Consider the following 23727-nt stretch of genomic DNA (forward strand, 5'->3'; position numbering starts at 1 on the left):
TCTGTTTTCCCCTCACTTCCTCTGTCTCCTGACAGACCCTGGTGCTTCCTTCTGAGGCCCTACATGGTGTGCTGTGCCTCCTGTTTCTTGGGATTGGTATTTACAATATATACCTTCCTTCATGACAGTCATTTCCACATCTGTGTGTCTTACCACATCTGATCAAAACAAATCTTGAGTAGCCCTAAAGCACCCCTATGACCTGTTACTTAACTTCCTGCATCACAGTAGAGCAATTATGTCCCACTGTTTCCTCTGGGTTGCTTCTGTAGCACCAAATTCTGGTTTAGGATGGGTTGCCATGGGAATTAAGAAAGCAAAGAGGCAACTGGGATGACATATTCCTAGGTGGATCATACTCCCAGGACTTGCTTTATTCTTATTAACGTTTGCTAGTGAATCTATTATTGTTTTATCTGTAAAATTCTGCCCAACCTTGTTCCTGAGCCATTCTCTACAAAGATAAGACATTTATTATAATTTAGAGACCTAGTCCACACACTAATTTCCTAGTGACTACCCATGTCTGCCTGTTTTCTCAAGGCTTAATTAATTAGCACCCAAATTTGCCTCTGATAAATATCTAATTGAACACCGGGTTATCAACTATGTATTGCTATAGTTCAGTTGAATTGAACACTGAGCCTTATTGATCTGACTGTCCCTCTGTAGTTAACCTCAACTATTCAATCGATTATCCTAGAAGAATTGGAGGCAAAAAGCTTTATCAAGCTATTCCTTGTTACAGAGATACAAAAAGTTACCCCTAGGGAAAAGTACTGTCACAATAGTCCAAAGTAGTGCTGCTTCAAAAGTCCACTCTCTGACCCCAACATCTTCCATCTTTCACATCCTCTCACCTGCCCCTTGACCTCATAGGTACTTCCAGTCCTCTGTTTCCCGTCTGCTTTCCTGCTACACAGAAGTTCCTTTCTAGCTGCTCTTCCTTCCCCAATCAGCCCAATCTCATGCTTGATCATCGGACCTGCTCTCTCACTAGCATCCTGGATGCACTCAACTGTTCCTCCCCTTGCATGTAATATCTAACCTAAACATTCGATGGTATCTATGACTTCTTCATCTGTGCATGTGCTACTTCAGACATTCACTGTGTGTGAGGATTGGACCCACTCATGGTATCTTACCTCAGTTGTGCCTTTGGTGTTGTCCAGTAATCTTTTTACTGGCCCTTAGCCAGCCCCTTCTCATAGTACCCTCAGTGACCTTTGACATTCTCCTCAAAGACCCTCCTCAACCCCTCCCTTCTCTCAGTTTACAGGTGGCCCTCCTTCCTACTTCATGTAAGTAAATCGAGGCTATCAGACATGACCTTTCTCAACTCCTACATTCCTATTTCCAAACCAGTCACTTTCTGCATTTATTTTTACTCCTTCCCTCCAAGTCTCAGAGGATGAATTGTCCTTTCAACTTCGCCACGTGGCCACTTGATTCTACTTCCCCAGTTTTCTTCATGGACCTTGTGCCTGTAGCTTAGGCACTTATTTTTTTTAATTAGGAAATATTTCATATATGCAGAAGAACACAGAGAATAATGTGAAAATTATTACTTATCATTTCCATCCTGGTTTTATACTTTACTTATATGTAAATGTACCCACAAATCATATATAGTATTGATTTATGGGTTTGAAAATATACATACATGATATTATACTGTGAATATCTTTTGGTGATTTTTTTTTCCACTCAATATTAGGTTTTGAAATAAAGCCATAGAAATTTCCAGTCTCTTGGTCTCTGTTTTCCTCATCAGCAGGTTCTTTCTCGTCTCTCTTCCTTCCCTATCCAAACTGAACTTCACGGCTGATCATTTGATTCCCCCTTACAAGCATCCTAGTTCATTCATTTTAACTGCTATTTGGCATTCCATTGTCTAACTACACAGGGTACTCATCCAAATGTTCACTGTATTTTACCTTACATATATTTCACCACAACTTAAAAAAATCTGTACTTAAAAGATACCATAAATAAACATTTCAACCACCTGTCTTTTTTACTTTGTTTATGGTGTCTTCCACTGCAGATTTTTAAAAATTGAAGTATAGTCGATTTACAGTACAGTTAAATTCCCTACATATGAACCTGTTCCGTTCTGAGAGTGAGTTCGTAAGTCCAATTTGTTTGTAAGTCCAACAAAGTTAGCCTAGGTATCCAACTAACACAATTGGCTATATAGTACTGTACTGTAATAGGTTTATAATACTTTTCACACAAATAATACATAAAAGCAAAGAAACACAAAAAATAAGAAAACATTTTTAATCTTACAGTAAAGTACCTTGAAAAGTACAGTAGTACCAGCTACATCACTGCTGGTTTTACACTTGCTTCCGGAATCCTGGGCTTGAAATAAAGATACTGTACTATGGTGTTCTACACAGTACTGCACAGTAAAGTACACAAAAGCACAACCACTTGTAGAGGATGCACACACATGACAAAGTACACCAGACATGTGAACTAACTTACGTGATTGGACATGCGAACGCACGTTCGCATCTTTGAAAGTTCGTAACTTGAAGGTTCGTATGTAGGGGACTTACTGTATTATATTAGTTTCAGGTGTACAACATAACTGCTGGATCATATGGTAGTTCTACTTTTAGTTTTTTGAGGAACCTCCGTAGTGTTTTCCATAGTGGATGCACCAATTTACATTCCACCAACAGTGTACAAAACTTCCCTTCTCTCTACATCCTCACCAACATTTATCATTTGTAGACTTTTTGATGATAGCCATTCTGACAGGTGTGAGGTAATATTTTAATATTTTTAGAGATTATTTAACTAACTATTAATCTAAATAATCTTTTAGATTAATCTATGATTTTATAGATTATTTAAATAACTCCATTTAAAGTTATTACAAAGTAATGGCTGTACTCCCTGTGCTGTACAATATATCCTTGTTGCTTATTTATTTTATACATAGTAGTTTGTGTCTCTTAATCCCATACCCCTATCTTGCCTCTCCCCTTTTCCCCCTCCACTGAAAAACACAAGTTTTTGTTTTCTATATCTGTATCTCTGTTTTGTTATATACATTTGTTTCTTTTATTTTTTAGATTCTACATATAAGTGATAATATAGAGTATTTGCCTTTCTCTCTCTGACTTATTTCACTAGGAATAATATTTTCTGGGTCCATCCATGTTGTTGCAAATGACAGAATTTCATTCTTTTTTATGGCTAAGTAATATTCCATTGTGTGTGTGTGTGTGTGTGTGTGTGTGTATACCACTTTTTCATTGTCATTTGTTAATGGACACTTAGGTTGCTTCCATACCTTGGCTATTATAAATAATACTGCTATAAACATTGGGATGCATGTATCTTTTCAAATCAGTGTTTTCATTTTCTTTGGATATATGTCCACCAGTGGAATTGCTGGATCATATGGTAGTCTAGTTTTAGTTTTTTGAGGAAACCCTGTTCTGTTTTCCATAGTGGATGCACCAATTTACATTCCACCCACAATGTACAAATGTTCCCTTCTCTCCACATCCTCACCAACATTTATTATTTGTAGACTTCCTGATGGTAGGCATTCTGACAGATGTAAGGTGGTATTTCATTGTGGCTTTGATTTGCATTTCTCTAATAATTAGCAATGTTGAGCATATTTTCATGTGCCTGTTTACCATCTGTATGTCTTCTTTGGAAAAATGTCTATTCAGATCTTCTGCCCAGTTTTTAATGTGGTTTGTTTTTTGGATATTGAGTTGTATGAATTGTTTATATATTTTGGATACTAACCCCTTATTGGTCATATCATTTGCAAATATTTTCTCCCATTCTGTAGGTTGTAGTTTTGTTTTGTCAGTGGTTTCCTTTGCTGTGCAAAAGCTTTTAAGTTTGAATTAGACCCCATATGTTTATTTTTGCTTTTGTTTCTTTTTCCTTAGGAGACATATCCAAAAAAATATTGCTACTATTCATGTCAAAGAGTGTTCTGCCTATGTTATCTTCTAGAATTTTTATGGTTCAGGTCCTACATTTAGGTCTCTAATCCATTTTTATTTTATTGATGTATATGGTGTGAGGAAATGTTCTAATTTCATTCTTTTGCATGTAGCTGTCCAGTTTTCTCAGCACCACTTCTTGAAGAGACTGTCTTTTCTTCATTTGCTTGGCTCCTTTGTCATAGATTAATTGACCATAAGTGTGTGGGTTTATTTCTGGGCTCTCTATTCTGTTTCATTGACCTATATATCTGTTTTTGTGCCAGTACCATGCTGTTTTGATTACTATAGCTCTGTAGTATAGTGTGAAGTGAGGGAGTGTGATCCTTCTAGATTTGCTCATTTTTCTCAAGATTGCTTTGGCTATTATTCAGGGTCTTTTGTGGTTCCATATAAATTTTAGGGTGATTTGTTCTAGTTCTGTGAAAAATGTCATAGGTATTTTGACAGGGATTGCATTAAATATGTAGATTGCTTTGGGTAGTATGAATAGTATGAACATTTTAATATTACTTCTTCCAGTCCAAGAACACAGGATATCTTTCCATTTCTTTGTATCATCCTCAATTTCCTTCATCAATGTTTTATAGGTTTCAGAATATAGGTCTTTCACCTCCTTGGTTAAGTTTATTCCTAGGTATTTTATTCTTTTTGATATGATTTTAAACTTGATTGTTTCCTTGCTTTTTCTTTCTGATAGATCATTATTAGTATATAGAAAAACAACAGATTTCTATATATTAATCTTGTACCCTGCAACTTCACTGAATTCATTAATTAGTTCTAATAGCTTTTTTTGGTGGAGACATTAGGATTTTCTACGTATAGTATCATGTCATCTGCAAATAGTAATAGTTTTATTTCTTCCAATTTGATGCTTTTTGTTTCTTTTCCTTGTCTGATTTTTATGGCTAGGACTTCCAATACCATGTTAAATAGAAATGTTGAGAGTAGGCATCTTTGCTTTGTTCCTGATTTTAGAGGAAAGGCTTTCATTGGGTGTGATGTTAGCTCTGGGTTTGTCATAAATGGCCTTCATTATTTTGAAATATGTTCCCCCTATACCCACTTTGATGAGAGTTTTTATCATGAATGGATGTTGAATTTTGTCAAATGCTTTCTCTGAGCCTATTGAGATGATTGTGTGACCTTTATCCTCCCTTTTGTTAATGTGGTGTTTCACATTGATTGATTTGTGAATACTGAACAAGTCTTGCATCCCTGGAATAAATCACACTTTATCATTTTATATATTGTTGAATTCATTTTGCTAATATTTTGTTGAGGATTTTTGCATCTAAATTCATCATAGATATTGGCCTGTAATTCTCTTTTTTGTGGTGTCTTTGTCTGGGGTGGTATCAGGGTAATTATGGCCATGAAGAATGAATTTGGGAGTGTTCCAATTTTTTGGAATAGTTTGAAAAGGATAGATATTAACCCTTCTTTGTGTGTTTGGTAGAATTCCCCTGTGAAGCTCTTCAGTCCTAGACTTTTGTTTCCTGGGAGTTTTTTTTAATTAAAAATTCAATTTCACTACTAGTGATAAGTTGGTTCAGATTGATTGTATATTTCTTCCTGATCCAATCATGGAAGGTTGTATGTTTCTACAAATTTGTCCATTTCTTCTAGGTTGTACAATTTGTTGGCATATAACTGTTCATAGTATTCTCTTATGATTTTTTGTATCTCTGTGATATTGGTTGTTGTTTCTTCTCCTTAATTTCTTATTTTATTTGGGTACTCTCTTTTCTTCTAGATGAACCTGGCTAAAGGTTCATTAATTTTGTTTATGTTTTCCAAAAACAAGCTCTTGCTTTTATTGATCTTTTCTATTTTTTCTTGGTCTCTATTTTATTTATTTTCTCTCTGATCTTTATTACTTTTTTACTTCTGCTTATTTTGGGCTTTGTTTGTTCCTCTTTTTCTAATTCCTTTAGGTGATAGGTTAGGTTGTTTATTTGAGATTTTTCTTATTTCTTGAGGTAGGCTTGTATTGCTATAAACTTCCCTCTTAGAACTCCTTTTGCTGCATCCCATAGATTTGGGAAAGTTGTGTTTCTATTTTCATTTGTCTCAAGTATTTTTTGATTTCCTCTTTGATTTTTTTCATTGACTTATTGGTTTTTTTAGTTGTGTGTTGTTTAGTCTCCATGTGTTTGTGCTTTTCCCGTTTTTCTTCCTGTGATTGATTTCTAGTTTCATACTGTTGTGGTCAGAAAAAAATGCTTGATATAATTTCTGTCCTTCTAAATTTGTTGAGACTTGTTTTTTGGCCTAGCATGTGATCTATTCTTGAGAATATTCCATGTGCAGTTGAATAGAATGTGTATTCTGCTGGTTTTGAATGGAATGTCCTGTAGATATCTATTAAGTCCAATTGGTATATTGTGTCATTTAAGACCACTGTTGCCTTATTGATTTTCTGTCTGGTGATTTGTCCATTGATGTAAGTGGGGTGTTAAAGTCCCCTACTCTTATTGTATTATTGGCAATTTCTCCCTTTATGTCTGTTAATATTTGCCTGATATATCTGGGTGCTCCTATATTAGGTGTATGTATGTTAACGAGTGTAACATTCTCTTCTTGTATTGATTCCTTTATCATTATATAATGTCTTTCTTTGTCTTTTATTATAGACCTTGTTTTAAAGTCTATTTTGTCTGATATGAGTATTGCTATCCCTGCTTTCTTGTTGTTTCCATTTGCATGAAGTATCTTTTACCATTCCATCATTTTCAGTTTGTGTGTGTCTTTAGTTCTGAAGTACATGTCTTATAAGCAGCATATAGATGGATCTCGTTTTTTAATCCAATCAGCAACCTATGTCTTTTGATTAGTGCATTTAGTCCATTGACATTTAAAGTAGTTATTGATAGGTATGTATTAATGTGGTTTTGTTACTTGTTTTCTGGTTGTTTTGTAGTTCTTCTCTATTCTTTTAGTTTCTTCCCTTGTGATTTGATGATTGTCTTTAGTGGTATGTTTTTGTTCCTTTTTCTCTAGTTTCCGTGTATCTAGTATATGTTTCTGATTTGTGGTTGCCATGAGGTTCCAACATATTGACCTATAACTACATCTGTTTTAAACAGGTAGTCCTTTAAGTTCAAGCACAATCTAAAAGATCTACATTTTTTACTTCCTTCCACCACATTTTTGGTTTTGATGTCATATTTTGTATCTTCATGTTTATCCCTTTACTGATTATTGTAGTTATAGTTGATTTTACATTTTTTTGTTTTTTAATCTTCATACTAGCTTATTTCAGTGGTTGATCCTCAGCCTTTACTATATATTTGCCTTTACTATAGATTCTTCCTTTTTTCCCTTTCCTATAGATTCTTTCTTCTTGTTATAGCCTATTCTATTCCACTTAGAGAAGACTTTTTAACATTTCTTTTAGGGTAGATTTAGTATTAATGAACTTTTTTAGTTTTTGCTAGTCTGAGAAGTTCTTTATCTCTCCGTCAATTCTAAATAATAATCATGATGGGCAAAGTATCCTAGATTGAAGATTTTTCCCTTTCAGCACTTTGTATAGATCATGCCACTCCCTTCTGGCCTGCAAAGTTTCTGCAGAAATATCAGCTGATAGCCTTATGGGTGTTCCCTTGTATATGACTTTTTGTTTTTCTCTTGCTACCTTTAGAATTCTCTCTTTATTTTTAACCTTTGTTATTTTAATTATGATATGTCTCAGTCTGGGTCTGTTTGAGTTTATTTTGTTTGGGACCCTCTGTGCTTTCTGAACCTGGATATCTGTTTCCTTCTTCAGGTTTGGGAATTTTTCAGCCATATTTCATCAAATACATTTTCAACCCTCTTCTCTCTCTCTTCTCCTTCTGGGACCCTTATAATGTGCATGTGGATATGCTTGATGCTGTCTCAAAGATCCCTTAAAACTGTTCTAATTTTTTTTTTCTTTTTGCTGTTCTGATTGGGTGATTTCTATTATTCTATCTTCCAGATCACTTATGCTTTCTTCTTCTTCTTCTTTTTTTTTTTTACATGTTTATTGGAGTATAATTGCTTTACAATGGTGTGTTAGTTTCTGCTTTATAACAAAGTGAATCAGTTATACATATACATTTGTTCCCATATCTCTTCCCTCTTGCATCTCCCTCCCTCCCACCCTCCCTATCCCACCCATCTAGGTGGTCACAAAGCACCGAGTTGATCTCCCTGTGCTATGTGGCTGCTTCCCACTAGCTATCTATTTTACGTTTGGTAGTGTATATATGTCCATGCCACTCTCACTTTGTCACAGTTTACCCTTCCCCCTCCCCATATCCTCAAGTCCATTCTCTAGTAGGTCTGTGTCTTTATTCCCATCTTACCCCTAGATTCTTCATGACATTTTTTGTTTTCTTAGATTCCATATATATGTGTTAGCATACGGTGTTTGTCTTTCTCTTTCTGACTTACTTCACTCTGTATGACAGACTCTAGGTCCATCCACCTCATTACAAATAACTCAATTTTGTTTCTTTTTATGGCTGAGTAATATTCCATTGTATATATGTGCCACATCTTCTTTATCCATTCATCCGATGATGGACACTTAGGTTGTTTCCATCTCCTGGCTATGGTAAATAGAGCTGAAATGAACATTTTGGTACATGACTCTTTTTGAATTTTGGTTTTCTCAGGGTATATGCCCAGTAGTGGGATTGCTGGGTCATATGGTAGTTCTATTTGTAGTTTTTTAAGGAACCTCCATACTGTTCTCCATAGTGGCTGAACCAATTCACATTCCCACCAGCAGTGCAAGAGTGTTCCCTTTTCTCCACACCCTCTCCAGCATTTATTGTTTGTAGATTTTTTGATGATGGCCATTCTGACTGGTGTGAGATGATATCTCATTGTAGTTTTGATTTGCATTTCTCTAATGATTAATGATGCTGAGCATTCTTTCATGTGTTTGTTGGCAATCTGTATATCTTCTTTGGAGAAATGTCTATTTAGGTCTTCTGCCCATTTTTGGATTGGGTTGTTTGTTTTCTTGACATTGAGCTGCATGAGCTGCTTGTAAATTTTGGAGATTAATCCCTTGTCAGTTGCTTCATTTGCAAATATTTTCTCCCATTCTGAGGGCTGTCTTTTGGTCTTGTTTATGGTTTCCTTTGCTGTGCAAAAGCTTTGAAGTTTCATTAGGTCCCATTTCTTTATTTTTGTTTTTATTTCCATTTCTCTAGGAGGTGGGTCAAAAAGGATCTTGCTGTGATTTATGTCATAGAGTGTTCTGCCTATGTTTTTCACATTCTTCTATATCACCTAGTCTGCTGTTCATTCCTTCTACTGTGCTTTTCATTTCAGTTATCATATTCTTCAGTTCTGACTGGTTCTTTTTCATATTCTAGTTCTTTGTTAAAACTCTCACTGTGTTCATCTATTCTTTTTCCTAATTCAGTTAGCATTCTTATTACTAATGCTTTGACTCTTTATCTGGTAAATTGTTTACCGCTTTTTCACTGGTTGTTTTTTCAGGGGTTTTCTGTTGCTCTTTCAATTGAAACAAATTCCTCTGTATTCTCATTTTGCTCAACTCTCTCTGTGTGTATGAAATTAGATGAAACAGTTACCTATTGCGGTCTTGAAGGGGTGTCCCTTTATGAGAGCATCCCTATACAGTGTGCATGTGCCCAGTGGCTTTGGTGGGAGAGCTGGATCTGAAGTGAACACCAGTCCTATCTTTTCGCAGGGTGTATTGGCAACCATCACCTTGGTAGGAAGTGGGACTGGAGATGGTAGGGCCAGAGCCAGGTGTCAGCCAGGGCTTCTCCTCTGCTCTGTGACCATCACCACCCTATAAAGGGAGGGGTCGAGTTCCAAGTTGCTGAAGCAGAAGCCCTGAAGTTTGGGTCTGAGCTGGCTCTGTTCCCTTTAAGTGTGTGCTCTCCCGCCTCCCAGCACTGGAACCCTCATCCCAGAGGGAAGCAGTGCTGGAATAAGAGGGGCTGGCATGGATGCTTGGCATGTGTCAGGGTACAGGCTGTGGTGGTCTGGCTGGGGTCAGACACCTGGACTGCTTCCAGTGTAATGCCTGTGAAAGTGCCAGTAATGGCTGCCCCCACTCCACTCAGACACTGCTTTGAGTCCGAATCTCCTTTGTCCCTCACAGATGAGCCTCCCTTTGGCCTCTGCCATCCTAGCTAAGGTGTGGAATTGTGTCATGAAACAAGAAGGACTCAAGTGGTCATTTGGCTCAGGCTAGGATGTGTGCTGGGACGTCATGGGAAACCAGCCAGCCACCTGTGCAGTCTCAATCCACCCTCTCCAGCGTGCTTCAGGAGCAAGCAAGTGTGTGCTCCTCATGAGTGGAGTTCAGGCTTCCTACAGTCCTTCTGTTAGTCCTACTGGCCTTCCAACCAGCCAAGGGGGCTCGTCTTCACAGTGTTAGACCCAGGGCTCGGGCACCCAATAGGTGGTTTGAACTGCTCACTCCCTAGGGAGGATCTTCATCCATGTAACCTCCTTTCTCCTCTGAATCCCCTCCCAGGTTCACAGGTCCTGACCTGATCACTTTTCTTCCCTTCCTACCCAATTCTGCATGGATCTTTCTGACAGCCTAAGTTGTATAGGAGTCTTTCTGCCAGTCTCCAGTTAGTTTTCAGTGAGAATTTTCCACATGTAGCTGTATTTTCAATGTGTTAATGGGGTGGGGGCAGAGGGAGAGTCCATGTCCTTTTACTCCACCATCTTGATCTCCTCTCATCAGACTTTTTTATCATGAAAAATATGCACAATGTAAAAATTAGCATTTTAACCATTTTTAAATATACAGTTCAGTGGCATTAAGCATAAAACTTCATTGTATGATCACGACCATCTGTCTACATAATCTTTTCATCTTGCAAAACTGAAATTCCAGTTAGCAGACATTTAATCCTGTCCAAAATGTCCATAATATATTTGGTCCATCCCAAAATGTCCTTCTTTGATATTTGCAGGACCATTTGCTCCTGTCCAAAATGTCCATAACACATTTGATCTATGCCAAAATGTTCTTTATATTTGGTCACATTTTGTCCTGTCCAAAACATCTATGGAGACATTTTGTCCACATCAAAAAGTCCTTGATATTTGGTCCTGTCAAAACTATTTAGCATAGACCAAATATTTTCATGAATATTTTGGACAGAACCACATTTCAAGAACTTTTTGGCATAGACCAAATATCTTTTGGATCAAATGTCTTATGGACATTTTAGACAGGATCAAATGTTCTGCAAGGGAAATTTCTTACCCATTAAATGATAACTTGCCATTCCTCTTATCCTACAGCCCCTGGAAATCACCATTCTACTTTCTATGAATTAACAACTCTTGGTACCTCATGAAAGTGGAATCATACAGTATTTGTCCTTTGGTGACTGGCATTTTTCTTTTAGCATAATGTCTTTGAGATTCATGCATGTTGAGGCATGTGTAAGAATTGCCTTCTTTAAGGCTGAATAGTACTCCACTGTAGATATGTATCACATTTTGTTTATCTGTTTATCTGTCAATGGACACTTGGGTTGCTTCCACCTTTTGACTATTATGAATAATGCTGCTTAGGAATATGATGTACAAATATCTGTTCTAGTCCCTCCTTTCACTTCTTTTGGATATATAGCCAGAAGTGAAATTGCTAGATCATAGGATAATACTATGGTTAACTTAATAGTTAACTTGCTAGTTCTTTTATCCTTCAGCACTTAAAAATGCCATTCTATTGTTACCTGACCTCTACTGTTTCTTTTTTTTAAAGATTTTTAATAAATTTTAATTTTATATTGGAGTATAGTTAATTTATAATGATTAATAATGGAGTATAGTTGATTAATGGAGTATAGCTGATTAATAATAAATTTTTATTTTATATTGGAGTATAGTTGATTAATAATGTTAGTTTCAGGTGTACAGCAAAGTGATCCAGTTATACATATACATGTATCTATTCTTTTTCATATTCTTTTCCCATTTATTTTATAACAGAATATTGAGCAGTGTTCCCTGTGCTATACAGTAGGCCCTTGTTGGTTATCTATTTTAAATATAGCAGTGTGTACATGTCAATCCCAAACTCCCAATCTATCCCTCCCCCTCCTCCACCCCTCCCCCTGGTAACCATAAGTTCATTCTCTAAGCCTGTGCTCCGCAACGGGAGAGGCCACAACAGTGAGAGGCCCGCGTACTGCTAAAAAAAAAAAAAAATTCCTATTGTGGGGAGGGGGGAGGGTAAGCTGGGACAAAGAGAGAGTGGCATGGACATACATACACTACCAAATGTAAAATAGATAGCTAGTGGGAAGCAGCCGCATAGCACAGAGAGATCAGCTCGGTGCTTTGTGACCACCTAGAGGGGTGGGATAGGGAGGGTGGGAGGGAGGGAGACGCAAGAGGGAAGAGATATGGGGATATATGTATAGCTATAACTGATTCACTTGTTATAAAGCAGAAACTAACACACCGTTGCAAAGCAATTATACTCCAATAAAGATGTTAAAAAAAAACCCAGAAAACCAAAACAAAATAAATAAATAAATAAAAGACAAAGAAAAAAAATTCCTATTGTCTTTGCTTCCACAATTCCACATTATCTATGTTGTCCTTGTGTTTCTCTGAATGTTTTTTTCTGGCTCTTATTTCTAGACTTTTTTTTCCTCTCACCATGTTTGAATATTGGTTTTTTTTGTTTGTTTTTTAGTAGCGTAAATCTTTGGCTCATAACTCTTATTTTCCATATTACGGTTAAAATGAAACAAAACTTTTGATACTTCCTTTTATGTGGAGGGAGCTCAATGAGTATAACATTCTTGGTCTATCTTTGCTCTTCTATTCACTTTGCCCCTTGGGAAGTGGGTTGACTTAAATGATTGATAACTTAGAAAAGAATAAGCTGGGCATGCTTGGCTTAGCTTCACATTTTTCTTCTTATGAGTGAATTTCTTGTAGGATAACATGTTCTTTTCTCATTTGTTATACATTTAAAGTGCCTCCAAGATGAGAGACCAACAGTGGATCAACAATATGTGTGACTGGGGAGATGATTCTTTTTAACCCTTTTAGGTATAGTATTAGTGGTGTAGTATCAGGAAGTTCACTTTCTGCAAATGTAAGCTACATCTGTCAATATATACTTTTTGTCAGTAAAAAGTGATAAGTAATAACATTCTTCTTCTGACCCATATTATTCAACTCACTCAGGATTTGGTCAGGGAAGAGGGGTACAATTGGACCTCCTATGTACCCCAACAATTCTTTATGATCACCCACAACAATTCTTAATATCACAAAATTTTTATTGACTTCCAAATATATCTCTAGCTCAGACAGTTTACGTGAACTTCAGATGCTTCAGTTTAACATTTTATTGCACATCTCCTTCTGGATGTCACACAGACTCAAATTCAAAATGTCTAAAAATCAACTAGTCATCTTCCCCTGTAAGCATACCCTTTATTCTCTATTTTATATTACAATTGATGGTATTAAACTTTGTCCAGTTTAGGGAAGCCATAGACATAAAATTCATGAGTTCATTCAGCAAATATTTATTGATTGCTTACTATATGCTAGTCAGTGATCTAGGTGCTGGAGGATATAGCAGTGAACTAACTAAATAAAAAGCTCTTCTCTATGGAACTTCCATTATAGTAGAGGAGAAAAGACAATACACAAGTTAAATAAGTAATTTGTTAGCTGGTAATAAATACCATGAACAGAAAAGACAGGTGAGGAGTGAAGGTGGTGCAGAGGCAGCTTATAATTTTAAACATGACAGTCAGCATAAGTCTCTTTAAGAAAATGACATTTGGGCAAAGACTTGAAGGAAGTGAGAGAACAAACTAAGTGAACATCTGGGGAAAGAGCATTGCAGGCACAGCAAGCAGCAGGTACAATGGCCCTGAGGTGGGAATCTGCTTGGCTTACCTGAGGGACAATAAGGAGGCCAAGTGAGTAGAATGGAGTAAGTGAGGTGAAGCTCATCAGGAGAAAGGTAACAGGGACAGCAGATCACATAGAGCTTTGTAAATCAGAGTAACGACTTGGCTTTTACTCAGTGATTATACATTTTGAGCTTAGGAGTGATGTGCTCTAACCATTTTAAATGATTCACTGTTGCTGCTATAGAGATGCAAGGGTGGAAGCAGGGAGACCAACAGAAAGGCTATTTTAATAATCCAGGCAAGTAGTGATGGCTTGGATCAGGGTGTTAGCAGTTCAAGTGGTGACAAATAGTCAGATTCTGTAGGTATCTTGAAGATAGAGCCAATAGGATTTACTGATGTATTGAATGAAAGATATAAAAGGAAGAGTGGCTGGGGTGATTCCAAAGTTTGACCCAAACAGCCAGAAGGATAGGGTTGATATCAGTTGAAATGAGGAATGCTATTGATGGAGCAGATTTTGAGGGTAAGATCAGGAGTTCAGTTTTGAACAGGTTGTTTGATATATCTAGGCAATATCTAAGTAGAAAAGTGATTTATGTATTCAACATCTATGTGGATTTATGGGTCTGGAGTTCAAGAGTTTTGCAGACACTGTTAGTGCTCACCAAATAACCCTGTGCCTGTTTACATTTTCTAGCCCACCTTGGAGTTAGATTAGGGCTGTGGCATTAGGTTCCAGATAATTGGATGTGGGTGGAAATGATGTAAACCACTTCTAGGCCCAACCCTTTAAGATATCGCAGGAAATCCTCTAGTCTTTTTTTTTTTTTTCCAGTTTTCCCCTTTCATAGTGGTAGTCTAGGAGGCCGTGTCAAGATGATGTAGGTACGAAATATGTCAGACTATGACATGAAAAAGGTTAAGCACAGAGATGCCAGGGTTTTTTACTGCAGCATAGCCTAGCCGTATTTGACTAATACAATGGAGGATATTCAGGCTGAAGATACAGTTTTGGGGTTTATCAATATATTGAGACATTCGAGTCCATGAGACTGGATGGCATCACTGAAAGAGAAAGTTGAAGTGGAGAAAAGAAAAGAAAGCTTTGAGCCTTGGGGCATTCCAACATTAAGAAGTCATGGAGAAAAGGAGAAACTAAGAAATTAAGGAGGAGCTATCAGTGAGGTAGCAGGAAAAGTAGGAAAATGTGATATCCTGGAAACTCAATAAGGAAAATATTTCAAGTAGGAGGAAATAATCAACTGTCAATTCTTGTTAATAAGATCAAGTAAGATGAGACCTGAGAATTGACCACTAAGTTTAGCAATACGGAGGCCAAGGCTGTTGGTCACATCGGCTAGCAGTGCCAATGGAGTGGTGGGGGTAAAATCCTGACTGAGAAAGATTTGGGAGAGGATAGGAGAAGAGCTGGTGACAGTGAGTATAGTAGCGAGAGGGGTAGTGGGGTCAAGAGAGGGTTTTTGTTTTGGTTTAGGTTTTGGTTTTGGTGACGGAAAGAATTGCATATTTGTATGATGATCCAGTAGACAGGGTAAAGTTGATGATGCAGGAGAAAGAGGGGGCAATTTCAGGAACAGTGGTTTTAATTAGGAAAGGGTGTAGGTATCCAGTTCACAAATGGAGGGACAGGCCTTAGATACCCATATACTTTATCTATGGTGACAGGAAGACAGACAGAGTTAATGGGCACAGATGCTTGAAGATGGATAGATAACAGTAGTAGAAGTTTGCAGAAAATCTCTCCTGATTGATATTACCTTTGACTCATTCATCTTCCTCATTCTCTCTTTCCCTCATCACTCACATCTATCAATTATCAAGCCCTGCCTGTCACTATGAGTAATTTTCTCATAAGTGATTCCTCTTTTTTGTCTTTGTTGCTATCTCAGTCATTTGTTTTTTTTTTCCTCCCTGGACTACCAGTACAGTTTACTACCTGGTCTCCTTACTTAGACATGTTTCCCTGAAATTCATCTTCTATACTTCTTCCAGAGAGAACTAGCTAAAGCAAATATTTAATCATGCCACTCTACCATAAGAATGGATAGAAAGTCTTCCATGAGCTGGACTCTACCTAGCTAGTTTCCCAGCCTTTTCTACTGATACATGATGCCTCACTATGTGCTCTGATAACATTATACCATTTGAACTATGAAATTTCTTCCTCTAACTATCATTTTTGCTTGAAAGGCTTACTCACTGGAGTTCCCTTTTACCTTCCCCACTTCTCCTTCTCTTCTCTGCCTTCAGCTAGATATTCGTTATAATTTAAGACTCAGTGACTCAGCTCAAATGCTCTGGGAACACTTTCCAGAGCCCCTCTCCCTTTTATAGCTGAGTTGGATTCTTTTCTTTTCAGTTTCAATACCAACCACCCATGTCATTTCTTTCTATTGTTCCATTTAGCATATCAGTTCATATCTAATTTATCAGACTCTTGAGCTCTTGAGAGCAGAAATTCTGGGTTAGTCATTTTTGAATTCCCAGTACCTAGCACAGTAATTGGTGCAAAGTAGGTGTTTAATAATGATGATATGAACTGAAGAGTGCACTTCTCTGAGAGAGAACATTGAGATTTTTTTTTACCACTGGAGGATTAGGCACTAGATAAAACAAACAAAAAAAACAAAGAAAAAAACTAGGTCTCAGCAGGGGAAGGAGTGCCTAGGGTGCCCAAGAAAAGAAGTGGCATGATTAGATGTCTAGAAGATTGAAACTAAAGAAGATAGCAGATTAGCCTGATTGCTCAGAGAACCCATGACAGAGGGATTGTAGGAGGGTAACATAAGAGGGTTAGGGCAGAGCACAGAATCTTAGAACTGTCATAGATGAGAAGTGGGAGGCAGTACGTGCTGGCAGAGGCCTTCTGGATTCCAACAGGGAAAGCTCTGATGGCAAAACTAAATTGGAGTGCCTGATTCATTACTTCACACCTACACACCCTAAGAGATCTCAGAAGCTGTCTTCAGCCTGAGGGCCCCAAAAGCTGAAAGCATTGACTAAAATTTTGATGTTTTGCTCATAGGAATTTCACTTCCGGTAATTTATCCTCATGGCAGTAATTATCCTCTGCCATGAGGATAAATTTACTGGACAAATTTACTGGATAAATTATCCAGTAATTTATCCTCATGGCATATCTGGACTAATGTCCATACATTTATATAAATGGATATTCACCACAATTTTGTTTATAATAGCAAAAAAAAAAAAATAGAAACCTAGGTCACTTGTCTCATATTTTTCTATATTTTTAATTTTGTAACAAGCTTTGTAACTTTTTTATAATCATAAATCTAGAATAAAGTCAGAGAAGCAAGCAAACTAGCACAAAATCACTTGGAAAAGCCTTCCTTGTAGCATTTTATTCATTTTTTTTATGAAACATTATTTATAAAAATTAAGTTAGAGATAATATTTTTGAAATCTCCCCACGTACTATTCCTTATTAGTAATCTAGTTTCTCTCTTTGCGAGCATTCAGTTATTATTGGCACATGGAAAGAAAAGTCATATGTCACCAGGGGGAGATAGTTCCTATAACAGGGAGGGGCGCTGAAGGTTGGGGAGAGATTTAGAGAGGATAAAGCAGGGGTTAGGAGACTGTCTGCATCCATGAGAGGAGTCTCAGCTCTCTTACCTACTTATGTCTCAACTTCTAAATTGTAATCTCCCTCAACATGCAGGGACCATGGACCATCCAATTTTCCATAACTAGTACTGAAAACCTAGTGTTGCATATATTTGGGTGCTCAAAAATATTTATTATTAAATGCATGATTAATTAGGCTTCTTTTCATACTTTTATTTTGAAACTTTCAAACTAAGTTAAAATTTTTAGTGAGAATATACTTACAGTTGAACCACAGGGTGAAACTTTTCTCTGAAATCAACTCTCAGTGGGCAGCCATATTTTTCCCAATTATATTTTACTCTCTGGAAAAGGAAAAATGCTTTAGTTATTTTCTATATTTGGCTGATTGACAAAATTATAGTTTTCTTACCAAGTGTTTAGATGGTCGATCCCTCAGATATGACCTGTAAAAAGACACTTTCATTACTTAGAATCTTTCCTCTTCTCAAACTTAAAAATTAAAACCACTACTTTGTTTGGGTAAAGAGGTATCACAAAATTCAAACAGATAACCATAATTACAAAATACTCCTAAAATATGTGGAGATTAAACAACATACTTCTAAATAACACACGGATCAAAGACAAAATCTTAAGAGAAGTTAGAAAATATGTTCAACTAAATGAAAACACAACTTATCAAAATTTGTGAGGTGCAGCAAAATCAGTGCCTAGAGGTAAATTTATAGCAATAAATGTATATATCAGAAAAGACTGATGATAATAGGAATAAATACTGATTCTAAATTATTGATACTACATTAATATAAAACTCAATGTTTATGTTAAAAAATACTTCTTACTTTTCAATGATGTAAAAAAAATCATGCTGAAGGCATTCTTTTTTATCAAATCTACAAAAAATAAAACATAATGAAGTTGTAATATCATCATTCCTTACTTACTAGCACAAACATTTAATCATTTAACTCAGTGATTCTTGAACTCGAAAGTATCACAGAATCATCACTTATTGAATTAGAATCTTTGGGGTTGGTGTGTAGTCCTAGCATTTCTATTTTTAAAACTCAGCTTCACAAATGTTTCTGAATGTACCAGAATTTGAAATATACTGATTTATCTCTTATATTTGATACATGTGAAAATTTGTAGAAAATCCATCAAAGTAAAGACAAATTTCTTTGGACTGTTTCATTCTTAATAATTTTTTAAAACACAGAGTTCTAATTGCTACTAGAGACTCAGTTGCACAGGTAAGGATCTATTTTAAGAATTCACATAATTTCTAGTTAGGGTTTATGCAGACATAAGGCTATCATGGTCTATAAAATGATAGAGTTTTTAGTAAGTTAAATTATTCATTTGACCATTTTTGCTGGCTGCTTCCAGTGTGACTCAGAAGGAACCCCAGTCACTGCTGTGTTTATATAGATATTGGAAGACTAGGACCACCTCCCACCCTGAATTCAAATTAGACCCCAAGAGATGCCCTCCTTCAGTGACAACTCTCCTGTCAGAAGTATCATTGGCCCCATAGGTATCCTTTGCTGATTGTGAAAACTTAGACCAACCACAACCTGAATCCAAGAAATTAGGGTCATTTTTAGAGTTCCAGAGCAGTGGGTCATTGACTGAGAGATCTGGAAAGAGGTCCTGAAATCTGTGTTTTCAGACATGCTCTCCAGGTGATTCTGGCGAGCAACCTAGTTTGACAATTGCTCTCTAAACCTTCCCAGAAACAGATTGATTCAAGCTGTTTTGCATCTCACTGAAGAAGGAAATCTTCATGCAATGATACTGCATGCAGGGGTACTGGGAATTGATTTTGGTAACATGTTGCTTAGAGCAGTTATTCTCAAATTTTAATGGCCCTACTAATCTTGGAAATTTTGTTAAAACAGAGGTTCTGACTCAGCAGGTACGAGGTGAGGCCTGAGATTCTGCATTTCTAATAAGTTCCCAGGTGATGCCACTGCTGGTCCATAGTTTATACTCTAAGGAGCAAGGATGTAGACCATCCCAGAAATAAGATGCTATAGGCTGTTTAATTCCGTTAGCCTTTGTGTTTTCTGGAAAAGGACTTACGGGAAATGCAAATTCCTTGCTGAATGAGATGGGAATATTTAATTATCTGTCCGGCAACTGATTTTAACAATTTACTACTCAAAAGCTTATTAGAATGACAGATGAATAGACCTTTGTTTTGGATGAGAGCAAGCCACTTCATAAATAGATTCAGATAAGAGTCAATGTTACCCCACCCTCACCCTAACCACAGGAAATGAATTTCAATACATTTTTGTCTCCATTATACATTCCACCTCAGTTAAACAGATTTGTGTATGCTGACCTTTATTCTCTCCCATGCAGAAGAAAGAGCTGTGGATGACACAAGTTCCAGTGTGCTTCATTGTGAACCATAGTAAAAATCAATAAAAGTCACACCTTGGGATTCTCTGAAGGAAACATTTGTGGTTCTGTTAGGTTTGCTCTAAAAAACTTTCTCATGGAAAAAGGTGCAGGAAACTGAGGCTTCTCTCTTGTGGTTACAAGCAGTTCTCTGACAGAAATGAAATTATAACTGGTTTGAGTAGGATGGACAACAGAGGTAAGTTTTTCTCCCTCTCATTTCTCTGGAAATGAGTTGTACACTGAAGAGCTGAGGGAGGTAATGCAAAGGATGGAAACTGGCTTATGAAAAGGGAAGGTAGAGAAAAATGCTGGTAATGGAGATAGAGGTTAAGTCTGTCTGATCCAAATGTAATATTTGAATATGATTCAAATGTAATATTTGACTTGGCAAAAAAGTTCAAACAAGTCAGGTTTGGACAAATTATCAACTTATAATGAATGGATTTCATATGGACATGTCAGTCATTGGGCTAATATTATTGCTAGTAATTACCGTATAGTTCACCATTCGTTTTTAAACATAAAGAATAAGACAAGTCAAATGCAAATATACTTGCCCTTTAACAGCAATGAATTTATTAGCATCACAGCCAACAGATATTTGGAACACCTAAAGTAAAGTAATTTAGGTGATGAGTTTAGTGGTTCTAATTCACATGATCTAGAATATTACTACAGCTAAAAGCAATTACATTTTAGATTTGAAATAACCTTTTAAATGTAGAGTTTTGTTATACTGCTCTGTGCTGTTTTCCTCCTTCTTCGATCACTTTTTTCTTTCTTTGCTTCCTTTCACCCTTACTGCTCACAAGGCCCAAAGGTTGGGTCTCTGCTTTCTTACTTTGATGTGATCGCTCACTACTACCTCTGCAACCATGACTATCAACTCTGTAGTTCCAGCTTGCACCTGACTCACATGGCAGGTTTCTGTAATAGTGAGTGGGCCAAAAAATTCGTCCAGGTTTTTCCGTAAGATGTTATGGAAACACGAATTTGACTTCTTTTTAGAGTCAGGGTCCTGGTTCTTCCTCAACTGGGATAAGCTACCTATATTTCTACCTGGCTCCAGGACACCTTACTCACTACTGTCTACCCTGCCCACCTCTCCAACCCCCACCCCAGTCTTTCTAATTGGGATTTAGATACTTGCCTTCTGTTTTAAACATGTTCTGTATGTTGCATATTTCCACAAGGCAAATCTAAAAACACCCTTGGGGATCAGGAGGCTGGGGTTAGAGAATGATGTCCAGCCAAGCTTGATGGATTTAAAGAATTGCACCTGCTAAGCCAGGAGCTTTCAGTCTTCATTTGAAAGGCATGCTCCACAGCAGGAGTTCATGGATTTTATTTCTTGAAGTATCTGACCTCACCCATAGGACCTGATTTGTTCTCTCAACAACTCTACCCACAGTCCTTGCTGTCCATCATTATTAAATCTTTTCCCATCAAATGTGTTTAGAAACATGTGTCTGCCCTTTATCTTTACTAAATTATCCATATATGGTACATGGTTGGCTGAGGTCCTCAAGTTTTTCATAGTTAGGACACGCCATCACTTGATGATCTTATTTGTAACATCTCTTCTTTTATGGGTCTTAGTTCACAGAAATCATTCCTAGTCTCAGAATTAACAACCATGACTCAGATTAAAATACATGAGTTGACCTGCAGGTGGCTCTGGAACAGGAGCATGGGTACAGAATGTGGGAAGTATGAATAAGACTGTTTTGTAGGGTACCCACTGCTGGAGGGCTGACACATTTTCCTTGGGACAGGAAACCTAACAGAGAAATTCTGACATATAGCCCAAATGAAAACAATGAATGTAGTAGTTTTCTTTATTTAATGTTATTCTCTTAAGTACAGAGACAGGCAAAACTGTTTCTGCCTTAGCTCAGAATCAGACACAGCGTATTCCCTCGAACTGGACAGAACAACTGAACTGAGACAGGAATTATAAAGGCCTTCAACACAGAAATGTTGGTAGACAATATATTATACAGAGTGTAGTCATCTGTCCCTGGGAAACTTCATCTTGGAAGGAATTACTAACACCCTCTGAGGACTGGTTTACTAGGGTGGCCTCATTGCATTCTGGTTCTTGGTGTACAGTTAAAAAACTGAGATGCAGCCCTGTTGGTGCTGTCAGTTCTATTTGCTGCTCTGCTGCAGGCTATGAAGACTAAGTAACAAAGACAGCAGGCTCATGTTCAAATGGCTCAGTCCATGGTCCAGTTGGTCCAGCAGGTTTAACAAGGGCTTAACTTCATCCAACTAGAGAAGAAGTCTGTGGGCCCTCTGTCTATAATATTTATCCGGGAGGCCGATGACTTGCTTACCAGTGGGGATAGGAGCACAAAGAAGGGTCCCTGTGATTGAGAGCATACCTTGTAGTTGTGTACAGGTTTTTATTTTCTTGGCTAGCTAGAGGACCTACCTCCACAAGGCCACATTTTCCTGTTGCCAAAGGGCTATGGCATAGTCCATTATCTTCTACTATATGGCATACTCTCCATTCTATTTCAGTGGGTGGGTCAATACAAACTACTTGAAATGGGCACAGATGGTGGCTGGATTTGAACGGTCCATGTCTTGGGGTGTGCCAAGGAAGAAACCAGTGATATTAGATAATTACTCTGTGACAGGTATCATTCTGGGAATTTTACACAAATAATCTTATTTAATACTCTCAACAAAGTAGATAACTACTGTGAGATGGATATTATATTTCCCCTTTTACAAATGAGGCAGCTGAGACTGAGTGTTTAGGAGCTTCTTGAAGCCAGTAGGTGGTAGAGCTTGGATTTGAACTCAGGTTAGGTTAACATGCTTTTGTAATGCCTGGGCTGGGCAGGATAGGGTGAATGAGGATCCCTAACAAATCTATAAATTAGACAGGAAAAAGATGGAGGAAACCACGGTGCTTCAGGAAGGCATCTTATATGGAATATGGTAGAGCAGTCGAGGAGCTGAAGATAGAAAATGCAGACCAAGTCTGAGGCAGGAACTCGCTAGGTTGCTGTTTTTTTTGCCTCCTCAGCAGAATTAAGCTGGGTAGGCAGCATGGTGGATAAACAGGGGGAGTGGTCAGTATGTACCTGCAGGCAATTTCCTGGGGAAGCAGTGTGTGTCAGCAGTGCTCAAGGATGGATCACGTTTGCCTCAGTTCAAGGCTCCCTTTAAATTCATGGAACCTTGGGACTTCCCTGGTGGTCCAGTGGCTAAGACTACGTGCTCCCAATGTAGGGGGCCTGGGTTTGGTCTCTGGTCAGGGAACTAGATCCCACATGTTGCAACTAAGAGTTCCCACGCCGCAACTGAAAAGATCCCACATGCAATGAAGATCCTGCACGCATCGATGAAGATCCTGTGTGTTGCAACTGAGACCTGGTGCAGCCAAATAAATACATTTAAATTCATGGAACCTTTCCCTGGTAGGAAGAGGTTCTTGGTGCTGGGGTCCTGAAGAGCAGGGACTATGTCTCATTTAACTTTGAATTCTTCATGTAGGTATTCCCCATTGTGCTATGCCTGATATATAGTGGGCGCTCAATATATGTTTATTGATTATTAGTTGGAATGAGAAGGAATAAAGAGAGGAGGCATCCCTCAGTGTGGAACAAAGACTCAAAGGAGGTGGTGGTGGGTGATTGCCTGAACACCCCACTGCTATATCACATTGCTGTGCTTTTGTATATGCCTCTTCCTGCTCAACTTCTACTTACTCTTCAACAATCATTTTACGCATCACCTTCTTTTCACCTTTCCCCTCCCAATCAAAATTGCTTACTTTGTTCTCTGGGCTATTTGGTAACTGTATATCTCACATTCTTTTA

The 23727-nt window shown here is 37.6% G+C and overlaps 1 protein-coding gene across 1 annotated transcript in view; it reads right to left on the reverse strand.

Annotated features, from left to right (window-relative positions):
• The window catches only part of CATSPERE (catsper channel auxiliary subunit epsilon), a 232659-nt gene that overhangs the window by 33245 nt on the left and 175687 nt on the right, over positions 1 to 23727 (reverse strand). Inside the window, exons 9-12 of the mRNA XM_060285306.1 lie at positions 20449 to 20501; positions 18322 to 18372; positions 17889 to 17922; positions 17741 to 17820 (exon numbers count right to left, since the gene is read on the reverse strand). Coding sequence (XP_060141289.1) covers positions 17741 to 17820; positions 17889 to 17922; positions 18322 to 18372; positions 20449 to 20501 — 218 coding nt within the window. The remainder of the gene's footprint in view (positions 1 to 17740; positions 17821 to 17888; positions 17923 to 18321; positions 18373 to 20448; positions 20502 to 23727) is intronic.

The sequence above is a fragment of the Globicephala melas genome, chromosome 1 (assembly GCF_963455315.2).
Source record: "Globicephala melas chromosome 1, mGloMel1.2, whole genome shotgun sequence".
NCBI lineage: Eukaryota > Metazoa > Chordata > Mammalia > Artiodactyla > Delphinidae > Globicephala > Globicephala melas.